This window comes from Leptonotus elevatus, chromosome 18 (assembly GCF_054856555.1).
Source record: "Leptonotus elevatus isolate MCC_2025b chromosome 18, RoL_Lele_1.0, whole genome shotgun sequence".
In the NCBI taxonomy this organism is placed as follows: Eukaryota; Metazoa; Chordata; class Actinopteri; order Syngnathiformes; family Syngnathidae; genus Leptonotus; species Leptonotus elevatus.
In genome coordinates, this window is record NC_141256.1 from 1,198,476 (window position 1) to 1,213,475 (window position 15,000).

At 40.5% G+C, this 15,000-nt stretch overlaps 1 protein-coding gene across 4 annotated transcripts in view; it reads right to left on the reverse strand.

Annotated features, from left to right (window-relative positions):
* Positions 1–206: 206 nt before the first annotated feature.
* The window catches only part of LOC147158206 (transcription regulator protein BACH2-like), a 157,418-nt gene continuing 142,624 nt past the window's right edge, over positions 207–15,000 (reverse strand). For 2 of the 4 annotated variants that reach the window (XM_086061725.1, XM_086061728.1), the window contains exons 4-5: positions 1,838–3,334; positions 207–713 (exon numbers count right to left, since the gene is read on the reverse strand). In XM_086061725.1, the coding sequence (XP_085917851.1) occupies positions 444–713; positions 1,838–3,334 (1,767 nt within the window). In that variant the 3' untranslated portion in view covers positions 207–443. The remainder of the gene's footprint in view (positions 714–1,837; positions 3,335–15,000) is intronic. The other 2 variants (XM_086061726.1, XM_086061727.1) reach the window with 1 other exon arrangement.

The following is a 15,000-nucleotide window of genomic DNA, read 5'->3' on the forward strand; positions in this document are numbered from 1 at the left end:
ATATATACACATACATACATACATACATATACATATATACATACATACATATACATATATACATACATACATATACATATATACATACATACATATATATACATACATATACATATATATATATATACATACATTTTCTGCAAAAAAGGGCGTGGCCACCTTGCTTTTAACCCTTGCATCTCAGGAACTACTGGATCAATGTTCACAAAACAGGATTTAGAAGACTGGCGCATAGTTTTGTAACCTTTTGACCCTTTTGTTTTAGTTGGCCTTGAAATTTCTCTTTTTTTTTTTGATCATGTGACCTTAACACAATTTTTCATGAAATGCAATCTCTCACAAATGCAATCTAAAACATATTAAAGTTTCTGAGAATTATTATTTAATAATTCAATGAATATCTGAGGGTGCGGTCAGTCACTACTCATGAGTGGGAAGAGGTGTCATGAAGAAAAGAGATCATCAAAGACTTGAAGTGTTGGCAGCGATACTGGAGATGGACTCACCAGTTTTCTGATCTCACACTCAAGGTTCAAGATGCAGTCAAGCTTTCTTTTGCGGCAGCGTTGGGCAGCGATGCGATTTTTACTCCTTCGCCTCACATCATGGATGAACTCCAGCTGTTCTGAGGTCAGTTTGTGCATTTTCACCAATGTTTGGAAGTCATTCCGTGGAAGATTTATGATTTGATCAACAGGGAATGGTAGCTTCACCTGTAAAATTCACACACAGACATGTTGGGTATCAAAACTCATAGGATATTTAAATAAATAAATGGTGTGACAAAAAAATGAATGTAGAATTTAGCAGTTACCCATAAAATGTATTTATAATACAATATAATTTGTCCATACTTAACTCATTTGCTCCCAAACACGTATAAAAGGTTCTGTTTTAAATATTGCCATGGTCCCAAATTTTTTTTTATACGGTTTTTATGTTTTTTTTATGCAAGAGCATACAAAAGGCTGTATGAAACAGCCTCTGACCTGAAGAGGTCGCTTAAAGGAATGGTAGTTGGCCAGCAGGTGGCAGCAGAGTATCAGAGGTCAACCATGGCCATGTTGCAACAAGCTCCTTTTGTCACTGTTTTCAACAGGTTTGTGAATAATGATGAAACTTAGCTATATTCTAATGCTAATTGCTGCAAAACAGAAACAGATACAAATATACATTTTTTTCCTGACGAAAGAAGAGATTCTAATCTTTCTTTTGGTGGGTTCCATGTTTTTATAGCAATGGAATACAATATTCTGTGGGCCTTGTAAAATCAGTCAAAATCCAGTAAAAGAGCTGGGGAGCGAATGGGGTTGCTTCAGTGAAAATACCTAGGAGTAAATGAGTTAAATGTAGAAAGAAGGAGGCAATGTTGATAAAAAAAGCCTTTTGATTAAGCGATTAATTGTGATTAATCAAAATTGTGAGATGTGATTAATCTGATAAAAAAACAATTATTTGACAGCTTTAAATATACAGTGGATGTAATTATTCTTGTGTGTTTAGTTTTACAGGTAGCTCCGACTGGGGTGTCATTAAACAGCTTAAAGGACGCTTAGGGACAGCAGAATTACATTGATTCGGTACGGGCTTGCTACAAGCACCATGTGGTGCATTCAGGGTACTTTCACAATGTCGGAAACTTGTAAAGGCACTGCAGCATTCTGCGCATTAATCATTTTTCTTCGATTATTATGTTTTAAAGATCGAGAGAAGCCAAAACCGAAATCATGATAAAATTATGATTAATCGTCCAGCCCTAATTGCTATACAGTATATCGGGTACCCTGCTCAACTGTAAATGATGGTTTGAAGACTGCATATGCAGTTTTGCACTCACCTCTGGACCACGCTCTTGTACAGTGCAGGACTCGCTGTCTCCCTCTGAAAAAGAACCGGATTCATCGCTGGAATTGATGCCGTATGACTGTTCACATTTGATCTTGGGTTGCCTCTGGTTAAAAATTACATCCCCTACACTGTGTTCCTGCGGGTCAACATTGAGGCAGCGGGCCATGTTGGAGCAAGGTGAAGAAGAGAATTCAAATTGAGGCAGGCTACATGGAGAACCTCCACTGCCGTCCTCTGCATAAGAGTATGATGAACAGGAGCTGGATGTCCTGGTGCGTGTCTCACAAGGCGGTGAGCGCGGGCAAACCTTTATTGGAACTGGGCAGCTGGTGTTTGGCCGTGGGCGGCACAGTAGTTGGGGCTCAGTGGAGGTGGTGTTGGGAGAATAGGCCTGGGAGGTTGGAAGAGACTGACTGGCTCCAGCACCTTTTGGCATGTGCTCAGAAAGCTCCATCTCAAAAGAATTCCCACCTGGGTAGGAATGAGCTGGAGTTCCGAGATGATTGCAGGCTCCTGAGGAAAATATGACACTTTGTCGATCAAGCTCAACTTCCGGTTTGCAGATTTCATCACAGGACGTGGACTTAAGGGACAGACTTGCAGTGAAATTGTCATTGTTCTTAGGGGATATTAAAGACAAACTCAACTCCCCAGCGAAAGCTCTATAGTCTTTTTTGTGATCTCCCTGAGAGTTAAATTTGTCCTGTGGACAGACAAGCCTGTTGGCAAATAGCTGCTGTGATGTATTGGGCAGACTGCAGTGGTCCACTCCTTTTTTGAATAAGGCTCGGACACAGGATGCCGACTTGGTTCTTTTGCTGATTTCTGTAGACACAGGATTATCCATCTCCATTGCTGACACACTATCCTTATCCCTAACGTTCTGCTCATCCCCCGAGAGGCATAATGAGACGGCCTCTTCCTCTGCTTGTGGCTCAACCTTGATCTGTGCCAAAAGCAACCTTTCCTGACCTGCTACTCCCCTACTAATGCTGCTCTCTTTTATTGTGCTAGGAAAACCTGAGGTACTGGTGTGTGAAGAGAAATCATTATTGTGCTTGTTGCAAGCCCACTGGTATTTTCTGTACTTAGGGCATCGTGGCAGGTCTGATCCTCTGTGTCGATCCAAGTCCAATCGGCCATCTGTGAAGTTACTAGGTATAGTCATTGCTAGTCGATCCTCACCGGGGCACTGAAAGGTGGCAAGATCATCAGCACATTGTATCCTGGGGGAGGAAGGCCTTTCGGCCTCGGACTGCATGCTTTCATCCTCTGAGTTGATGCCCTCAGCAGCCACATTGTGACAGTGCAGCAAGCTGCCCTCACTACTTAGCTGAGCTTCCAGAAAACGAAAGCACGAGTCCTCTAGGTTGTGCATGCGCAGGAATTTGGCACAGCGGATGACCTCTTGAATGTTTTCTTTGCTGAGTAACAGCTTAGCAGTGTAGGCAAACTGCAACAATGGGACGAATCCTGTAGCAGTGACCTGCAAAATAGCAGGGAAATTGTCATGATTACCATCACAAAAATCATTGTCTGCAGTACTTGGGTGTGGTGTGACAACCTGACAGACCTAATGACTATAAATTATGGTGTAAAATGCATTTTTATCTTCATAAAACTCATAAAAGTGAATGCACTCCAAATTATTGGCTGTTTTGTCAACCTCTAGATATTATTTACAGAGACTTGTAAATGAAAAATTATCAACAGACATTATCAACATAGAATGTCTGGTACACTTAATTTAACACACTTTTTTTTGGCAGTTTTGTTTACAGGTGTTTTTTTTGTTGTTTTTTTTAGCTCTAGGCTATAATTTATTAGAGCAGACAATGGCTTGTGTGTCAGTACCATGTGTCCTCAGGTAAAGTGTTTGTAGCCTAAAGCCTAATGGTTTGTAAGACTCCAGCTTATCTCTGTTGTGACCATGTGGCGTGGAATGATAGAGGCCTTTTCATTTAGACCTAATACCAGTTAATTAGGTAAACTCCTGAGCCGGCAGAATTTGGCTGCTGGGTGTTTCATTTAAACGTGATAGAAAGGGTGTGTTACAGCCTCTTACTTTGACCCACTGGTTTATAGAGCAGGATGAGGTTCAAACGTGTTTAAGGGCTGCAGCTATAAAATATTTTGGTATTTGGATTAAGGTTGAACGATTATGGAAAATAATGTAATTGCGATATTTCCCCCCCAAAAAATTGCAATTACTATCTCATATACGATTATGTTTTTTAACGTCTTTTTCAATGATTTTTTTTTAACCAACAAGCAATTAAATACAATAAACAATATCAGATCTATTATAGATTACATGGTATTAAGATAAAGGCCTTAATATTAAAGGACTGTTTTTCTACTACAATTACAGGTTTAAACTTACTAAATACTTTAACATGTAGTCTTGTTCACCATGGCAACATACCTTTGCTACACAAGTATGGTGTAAACTGTAAATCAGTAAGAAATGTGTTGCAGATTATAACAATAATGCAAACAAATCTATGGCTTTACCACTTCAACATATCCAACTTTTCATGTTGCTTGAAACATGACGAGTGAACTGAACTTTTTAAACACTGAATTTATCGATAAATAAATGTAAAATACAGAGCGTATTTAAAAAACCTCAAACTTAGCGATCGCCAGTCAGTAAAAGCAAAGTAAAATAAGACCTGCTTATATGACAAATTTTCCGATTTGATTTTAAAACACTAGCAACCCTTATGGGTGGGTCGTGGGTTGCGTAGTTTCCCATGGTCTGGATGGGCCGTGAAGGCAACACCGACTTTTGTTTTGTTAAAGAGGTACTTAATCGAGCCATTTTCAACAATAAGAAGATAATATTTTGTCTATAATTAATGTGATAACTTCCTTATTTTTCATGAACAATTAATACCTTTAAAAACTAATTTTGCCACTTGCTGTCAACTGAAGATGACATCACCTGTGCTGAGGAAACAGGTAACAACCAATCATTTTCATTAATGAAATTGGACTACGCAACATATGGCCACATACAGACCTATTTAGGTTAAAAATATAGGACAGCTTTGCAGGGCTGGTCGCAAACATCGAGATACATCAAACGAAATCAATACTTTTATTTTGATGTGCAGCTCACTTCAGACTGCTGTGGTGCTCACGACAGGTTGTCGAGCAGACACTCAAATTCATCAGCAGCACACTCGCACATAGTTCACAAAATGTGCAACAGCCAAAAAGTCATAACACACACAGTAAAGTAGGGGTGTGCCAATTTTTTTTTTTACTACGATTCAGAATCGATATAAAATGTCCCAAAATCGGTTTTATTTTAGTTGTTTTATACTGTCTTGGCCTTGTTTGTGTGTGGCTTTATTGGGAGCGCTGTTCATGTTGTACGCGATTTGGCCACTTAGAGGCAGTGTGGTTCTGCGCATTCTGATACATTGTTAAGTTGTAGCCACGTTAAGAGTGTACAAGAAAAAAGCCACGATCAAGTTATGCCAATAAAAGTTGTTGTTTGATGAGCATGAGTAATGTTAAGATGCTTCTCTGTATACATTCTTGAAACATTTTTGTATGAATAGCCATATTTTGAGTGATAAAAGTGCCGCGAGGTGCGCGCTAATTGCTAAATTAAGCCTTGAGCTAGCTATGTTCTGGAAACGAGCTAAACAAGGTGTGCAATGTGTAATTTTCTTCGTTTAGTGTGTTTTAAGCTACAGTTAACTTCAACTGGAGTGTAATAAATGGCTTGATATTGTAACAATAGTATTCTTAGTTTGAGTTCATGTTGCTTGAGGGACTAATTCGAGTGAGGGAACACTACAGGAAGTGAGGTAGACAGAGTGTGTCCTCGGAGCCAGTAATGGGCCTTTTTTTTTTTTTAAACAAAACAGAAAATACATCATCACCAGGAAACTCAGCTTCCGGTCCTTATATTTAGAAGCAAGATGGATCGGAAGCATTTCCCCAAAATCACCTGAGCCGATGTGGAAACTAGCATTGTACAAGAACACTCCATCAGGAAAAAATAAGAAGACTCTCATCGAAAAGGGGGCCGTCTACGCTTCATGTGCGTGTATGTCGCCTAAGGTCAGAATACTTTTATGAATGGTCACCAATATTCACCCACACATCTCTGCGTCTTATGCCCAGTTCAACCTATGAAAATATAAAAACAATCGCCACAGTATTTTGGATTATATTGTGTTGTATTGTCATTCAGCCTTCCTCCCCATAGACGACCAATTGCCACCAAAAGTGACATGCACATCTCTAACTTGGGCACACATCAATCTCTTAAAATAGCAATACGATCGGCTCAATAGTTTGTATTTCATGGACATTATGTGTTTTTCTCATTAAGCGACGTGACAGTGCACACCTATAGAGAGCAAGACACTTGTGCCTATAAAATCCAAAATACTGCGTCGATTGCTTTCATGTTTTCAGATATTACTGTGAGCATACCCCCCCAGTCTCAGGTAACTGCTAACCCTGTTGGCCTAATTCATAGTAAATATTTTGAGGACCTTATTTAAGTATTATAGTCTCTTTGCAATGATGATGATAGTAACGTGTGATGTGTTTTTGTGGTTTTGTACGTGTGTCATAATCCCAATATGTACTGGATGACATGTTTTTGGTGAGGGCTCGTTTGTTTGCGGCATCGATCAAACAGATTCCCTCGTAGGAGGCAGTGTAAAGTTGACACTTAAGCCCCAACACGAAATCCTTGGAGGTGTAATGCTACTGTAGACTTGCGTGCTGCCCTTTCCTGACAATAAAATGTGGTCCTTCATCACGCCGAATCGCTTGAATACACTTCTTCTTTTAGTTCCGTGTTGCAAGGAAACAAAATAAATTAAAGGTAAGGCTGCTTTAATAAAGTTTAACGCAGAAAGAGTATCCTGGTACAAGACAGTGGCTTTTATTTTTAGCCTGCGGCATTGTTACATTCGCTATGCACCACCCCGGAAGTCACAATCCACAGCGATTGCGTATTTCAGGTCACATCATGTGTGAAAAAGATCTATAACGCTCTGTACTGTGTTGAGTTATGCAAATAAATACAAGCAAGCAAGTCACTGCTTTAATTGTCCACTCTGTATGGTCAGTAAAAACGGAACAGGGTGAAACACATGCATCATAATTTGACAACGTTACAGCAGTTTTAATGTTGGAAGGTTGAAATAAAGTTTTGGTACTTGCATCTTTCAAATGTCCATAGCAACCAGTACCTTAGGAAAAAATATGAACCTGAATTTTTTTGGAGCTGTTAAAATATCAGTGGAAAGTCAATTCCAATCACAGGTAAGGCCATCGTCCGAGATTTGAACCCTTTAAAGGTTTGACCTCTCAACAGATGAAATCAGCCTCAACTTTGAAGATCACATTCAGCTTACAATTCAGCCTCTGAGGCATCAGCCAAAGTTTGGTTATTTTATTGTTGCCCCTTGTGGTATTTCCTTATTTAAATGAGGTCATAATACTGCAGTGGGAAATTTGAATTAATAATTTTGTGTGAATTAAAAGATTATTTGCAATTTGGTGTGTTTATTGATAACATAGATGTTAGGTCTCAAATTAAATGCCTTTAGTCACATAAATGAAATCAAAATGTTATGATGGTTCAACAGAGTGTTTTAATATAGTTCTAAGTTGCCACTAAGCATGTGCTGATATTACATTCTGACGGTATAAGAGTGAGCAAAAATATCGCTGCATCGTGGTATTACTGTAATAAAATTACATCTCTAAAATGCCCTTTTTTAATATATTATAAATATAAATATATATAAATATAAATATAAAAAAATAATATATATATAATATATAAAAATATAATAAATTTATTATTTATTTTGAAATAAAGAAATAAATGTTAACAATCTTCTTATATTTAAATTCTTCTTAGCAAGTCATAGTGTCCCAAAAGCTCCTTTTAGAACATACCCCAGCTACTCGTGTTGTCAATCTTACACACACTGGCACCTACACATGCACACATTTTTTTGTTTTAAAGATAATGCAAACTGCGAAGGCCAGCCATGTGTATCTTTACTTCCACCACCCAATCCCTTCTCCAACCCCCCCCCCCTCCCCCTGTAATAAAATTACATCTCTAAAATGCCCTTTTTTAATATATTATAAATATAAATATATATAAATATAAATATAAAAAAATAATATATATAATATATAAAAATATAATAAATTTATTATTTATTTTGAAATAAAGAAATAAATGTTAACAATCTTCTTATATTTAAATTCTTCTTAGCAAGTCATAGTGTCCCAAAAGCTCCTTTTAGAACATACCCCAGCTACTCGTGTTGTCAATCTTACACACACTGGCACCTACACATGCACACATTTTTTTGTTTTAAAGATAATGCAAACTGCGAAGGCCAGCCATGTGTATCTTTACTTCCACCACCCAATCCCTTCTCCAACCCCCCCCCCCCCACCTGTGCAGAGCTGGCTTAAGGAAAAAAAAAGTCAATTGAAGGCAATTAATTTAAAAAATGCCGCTGATTAAAATCGTCAAAACGGATGGGTTATCAGCCCATTCCTTTAACTTGCCACTTCAGCCGACAATTAAAGCATGTGGCTCGTGAGCCGCGCATTGAGAAACTCATTTTGGCCGCCTGTAGCCGATTTTGTTATTTCGGTCACAACCTGTAGGTGAGGCTAGGAACGTAGATCGACCGGTAAATCGAAAGCTTTGCCTTTTGGCTCAGCTCCTTCACCATAACGGACTGATACAGAGTCCACATCACAGAAGACGCTGCACCGATCCATGTGTCGATCTCCCACTCCATCCTACCCTCACTCGTGAACAAGACCCAAAGATACTTGAACTCCTCCACTTGGGGCAGGAGCTCATCCCCGACCCGGAGCGGGCACTCCACCCTTTTCTGACTGAGGACCATGGTCTCAGATTTGGAGGTGCTGATTTTCATCCCAACTGCTTCACACTCGGCTGCGAACCGCTCCAGTAAAAATTGAAGATCACGGCTTGAAGAACCAAACAGCATCATCTGCAAAAAGCAGAGATGTAATGCTGAGGCCACCAAACTGGAACCCCTCAACGCTTCGGCTTCGCCTAGAAATTATGTCCATAAAGGTTATGAACAGAATCGGTGATAAATGGCAACCTTGGCGGAGTCCCACTCTCACTGGAAACTAATCCAACTTAGTGCTGGCAATACGAACCAAACTCTGACACCGGTTGTAAAGGGACCGCACAGCCCTTTCAGAGGGCTCGGTACTCTGTACTCCCGGAGCACTCCCCACAGGACTCCCTGAGGGACACGGTCGCCCTCCAAGTCCACAAAACACATGTAGACTGGTTGGGAGAACACCCATGCACCCACTGGTCCACTGCTCCTGAATCCGAGATTCAACTTCCCGACGAACCGCCCTCTCCAGCACCCCTGAATAGACATTACCAGTGGGGCTGAGGAGTGTGATCCCTCTATAGTTGGAATACACACCCTCCGGCCCCCCTTCTTAAAAAAGGGCACCACCACTCTAGTCTGCCAATTCAAAGGCACTGTCCCGGATGTCAATGCAATGTTGTAGAGGCGTTTCAACCACGACAGCCCTACAACATCCAGAGCCCTTTTGGAACTCCAGGCGGATCTCATCCACCCCCAAGGCTTTGCCACCAAGGAGCTTTTTAACCACCTCGGTGACTTCAACCCCAGAGATAAGGAAGCCCACCTCAGAGTCACTAGACTCTGCTTCCTCAAAGGAAGGCGTGTCGATGGAATTGAGGAGGTATTCGAAGTCCCCCACCGACTCTCAAAATTAAAAAATAAGAAATAAATATAAAAAATATTGTATGTCTTCATTAACTCTTTGACTGCCAGACGTTTTCAGAAAAGGGATGCCGTCAGTGCCAGCCGATTTAAGCATTTTGACTGATCTTTCAAGGTCCACAGAAAATGTTCTGTTTGGACTATGGAAACACACGTACTACCAAATGAAAGACTGGACTTTCATCTTTCATCAGAAAAAGTTTGTTTCTACCTTATTCCGTTCTTTAGTAATCAACAATAGAAAATGGTTAGTTTCACCCGATTTCGCTTGTTTTGAACTCAAATACGGAGAAATCAAGCTTTTAGTGAAACGATATTATTTCATGCATTCTAGTGAATTTTACACTTCTTTTTGTCCATGAATGATGCCACAAACACCTAAATAGTGCTTTACTTCTATAAAACACTACCACCAAGAATGAAAAAGTGTTTTTTGATAGCAAAATACGTTTATTTACATTCAACAGTGTAACAATTTGACAACAATTTGGCAAACTATTTACAAATGTGTGCAACTGTGGTGCTATTTACAAATATGTGGATGTTTCAACGAGTTTTTCTTTTTGTTTTTTCTCCCCTGCGTGCAAGGAGACGCAACCGCATTTGCACAACAGATTGCCTCTTCGCGTGCAAAAGCTCCACTTTCTTGCAGGCCGTTTTTTCCGGGGAATAGCAAGTATATACTGCAGTGTGTGTTGCCATCAAGTCTAATATCAGGATCATGCTACGGTTACGTTATGGTGATGTTACGTCTCGCTTCCTCATGTCCTTCAGTTGCTAAACCGGGTTGTAAGAGATGTTCTGATCCATTTTATCCACTCCATTCATGGTGGCATCGTAGTCCAGAACCAGTGTCTTCTCCGTGATCAGACTGTACCCGCTCCTCCGATGAATATGCATTGGACTCGGGGTACTCTTCATTGTCCGACAAAATGTCCGCATGTGAAAGCTCCGGCGTTAGCAGAGCTAGCCGGTGAGGCTTTATGACGTGAGAATAAAGGCCGCGTCCAACTGTGGCGTCCAACTGTGGCGTCAACCTCGGGATTCACCATCACCATCATCATCAATCTGCATTGGTCGATGCCAACTCTCCATCGCCCGATCGAATGTCCGATTGTGTAGAAGTACCCGGTCGGTTATTGTGCGCGTTTTCCGGCCTTAGCAGCGGTAGCCGCGCTAGCCGCGCTTAGCCGGTGAGGCTTACTACGTGATCATAACAGTCGCGTCAAGGCTTCAAACTGTGGCGTCAACCTCGGGATTCACCATCATCATCATCATCAATCTGCATTGGTCGATGCCAACTCTCCATCGCCCGATCGAATGTCCGATTGTGTAGAAGTACCCGGTCGGTTATTGTGCGCGTTTTCCGGCCTTAGCAGCGCTAGCCGCGCTTAGCTGGTGAGGCTTACTACGTGATCATAACAGTCGCGTCAAGGCTTCCAACTGTGGCGTCAACCTCGGGATTCACCATCATCATCATCATCAATCTGCATTGGTCGATGCCAACTCTCCATCGCCCGATCGAATGTCCGATTGTGTAGAAGTACCCGGTCGGTTATTGTGCGCGTTTTCCGGCCTTAGCAGCGCTAGCCGCGCTTAGCCGGTGAGGCTTACTACGTGATCATAACAGTCGCGTCAAGGCTTCCAACTGTGGCGTCAACCTCGGGATTCACCATCATCATCATCATCAATCTGCATTGGTCGATGCCAACTCTCCATCGCCCGATCGAATGTCCGATTGTGTAGAAGTACCCGGTCGGTTATTGTGCGCGTTTTCCGGCCTTAGCAGCGCTAGCCGCGCTTAGCCGGTGAGGCTTACTACGTGATCATAACAGTCGCGTCAAGGCTTCCAACTTTGGCGTCAAGCTCGGAGTCATCATCATCGTCGACATCAATGCGCTTTTTAGTATTGATCGATGCTTTCCGTCTTTGAAAAAAATGCTCAAGCGTGAGCCGCTTGCAACCGGTTGCTTGGTCAGCCATTGTGGCTTATTCAGCCATTGTCCCCTCAACACTCTAGCTCCGCCTCACGTCTTCTACTGACGCCCACGGTGGGCGCCCATCCAACCTTGTGCAAAGAGAGTCATCGCTGCCATCTAGGGGCCAAAACGAGTCTTTTACTAACCAGATCTGCCTGATACTTTCAGCACAGCTGCCCAAGGCTGCACCCGTTTCCAAAAAAAAACCAACAACAACATAGTGAACGTCTTTTAACGTCCTCGGCGCCCTTCCCTAGGTTTATGCTAAACGTTTTATAACGTTTATGGCGGTCAAACAGTTAAAGAACAATTATAGAGAAGACAAAAAAAAACAATTTCCAATTATGAATGATAAACTGGTTTTCATTTTTAGATAATCAACATATTTCTACTTTAATTTTAAACTGTCCTTAGCAGCACACTATTTTCCTCTCTCGAAACACAATACAGTTTGCCCTAAATTTTGTTTTACAAATGTCACAAAATGGTCACAAACTAAAATCTGCAATACAGTGAATCCGCAATAACTGAACCGCGAAGTAGCGAGGAAACACTGGAGCGAGATTTTACACAAATCTCCGCCGATAGATTTTGGCCCTATGAAAAGAAGTGACATCACACAAGTGACACAGTAGCGATTTTGCCAGCCAAAACAGTACATTTGAGTAGGCCTCAGCCTGGTTTGTTAAAAAATGATCAGTAGGAACGGCCACTGTGTCAGGCTTTCAGCATCTAAGTGTGCAGAGTCCTTTATGTCTGTTGAACTGCCTTTGAAAAGTAATCTGACAGTCTCTTGACTGACGGTCCTCTCACCAGTCTATGTGGGGCACATGAGCAATGCTAGCCATTGCTAGCACATTGTTTTTCGCTGTGCGCATGCTCTCTATTTTCTTCTTTGTTTTCTTTTCTTTTTCTTCACTTATTATAATTCGCAAGGAATCTTGGTCTTTGTAGTAATGACTTGTATGTGTAGCTCCGTCCCACTCGCTAAAGGAGCCTCGCTTGCGTACATTGATTTCTCTGCGGCGTTTTCATGTTATTTTGTCTCTGCAGCCAAAATGCCAGTTTGTGCCAATACACACATATATACAACTATATATAAATATTCTGGCGTGTAACCCACCGGAAATACTCAAGCCGGTGTAAACAAACATGACAACGCAGCAAAGAACCACACTTCAGGAGCGAGGAGGAAATCGGCTACTTTATTTAGCGTGGTGAGTGACATGAATATAATGTCTTTTATTGACTGTAGCAAATTATGTCTGTTTACGTAATATGTTGTCTGCGCGGCGCGATCCGAACGGAATATTCCAATCGAGCACAAATGACTATATCATACTCAGCCATCAACGTGCCTCAACATTTAAGATGTCTTAATAAGCAAAATCAAGACATCTCAAGACATTTTGGAACATCAAGAAATCTTAAGACAAACATTTGAAGACACCATTCCTTGACAGAGCAGCACATGGGATGCCCCCCAAACAGATTTTTGTGTCTTGTAGACAATGAATATCTTAAGACATCTTAAGTCATATTTCCATGTAGATTTTAAGATGTGTTGAGACATGGTATCCTGACAGAAGCAGCACATGGGATGACTCCCAAACAGATTTTTGTGTCTTGAAAACATTTAATGTCTTCAAGACGTCTTAAGACATATTTCCTTTGTCTTAAGACATAAAGATCTTACGATGGCTTGAAACATGCAGGTATCATGAGAGAGCAGCACATGGGATGCCCCCCAAAGAGATGTTTGTGTCTTGAAGACATTGAATGTCTTAAGACAGTTTAAGACACATTTCATTTGACTTAAGACATGCACATCTTAAGGTGTCTTGAGACATGATATGGACGACTCAAAGAAATGGTCAAGCTATCTTGTTTCAATGGCAGTATTATGATGATATTGATCTATTGATATTTTGCTGTAAAACCTTATATAATGTTATTGGAATGTCAAATAAGAATTAAATGATCCCCCAATATTTAACTTACACTATTTATAACTTAGAGCCCTGTGTAATGGAATTATTATGGTACGAACTAAGAATAATTAACTAAACAAGTTATGAACAAACAAGCAATGTTGCTTCACTTGGAACAGGATATGGTGATGTAGTAAGATTTTTTTCTGCAACAAATATTCTCAAAATAAAATGAAGATAAACTGGAAGTGAAATAAAGTTTTTTATCCATCCATCCATATTCTTAACCGCTTAGTCCTCACAAGGGTCGCGGGGGGCGCTGGAGTCTATCCCAGCTGGCTTCCAGCCAATCGCAGTGAACTAAATTAATATCACACAAAGAATAATCCATTTTTAATATACAATAACAATACATTAGTAATGATTACAACAATATGTCATTCAACATAAAATATGGATTTGAATAAATGAATCTATGTAATACCATAGAGATTTGAAAACAAAACAAAACACAATCAAACAAAACGTCAAACTATTAAATTAAATTACATTTTAAATTAAATTTTGACACACGCACGCACGCGCGCTTCCACAGGTGGACGTCGGACAACATCCGATGATCATCAGACGCGTCAAGGAGGCAGCGTTTTTTTCTTTTGTCTTTCATGCTGTTCGACAATCCGGACGGCAACTATACGGCGTATGGAAAGGTGAGTAAAATAATAATTTCTTCGTACTGTGTATCTGTTTCAAATACCCCGGGATAACAAAGTGCAAGGTACAGCTGCCATCACTGTTGCGGCAGTGTTGTGTGTTGAAAAAAGTTTGTCAAAGCACCATTGTGGCTGTTAGGTACAGTATGCTAGTTCAGTGTAAAAGTTAGTATTTCCATCGCTTTACCGTGGGCTACAAATTAACAAATTTAAATTCTTGTGGTTACGTACGTGGTTTTCGAGCCAATGCAGCACCGAGGGAATCAAAAAGTTTGTCTCCCACCCACCCCCTCTTGCTAATAGCTAGTAAAAACGATATCTATTGCAATATAAAGTAGACATTTCTGTCAAGTTACTTTGAGCTACCCTCAAACAAATGCATGTTTCAGGTGTTGTTTTATCTCACGATGTGCTTGTGCGCGATGTGTGAGGGAGCAGGTTCATTAAGATGTTGTGAAGTACTGTTGAGTACTCAGGGCAATTGTCCAACTTTTTGGTGCCCACAAAATAGCAGTGCTGCTTACATTGCATAAATCTGGTCAACTTGGATGACTAACTTGTGCCAGTAGGCTGAACTAATGTGATTATTTTTTGGTGTTGTGTTATACATGTTATTTTAAAGTTACAGTGAAGTATGAAGTAAGTATTTCTCAATACAGTTATGACAAAAGCCAGTATGCTGAATTGTTGTTGATAAAGTGATTCTTTTTTTCTT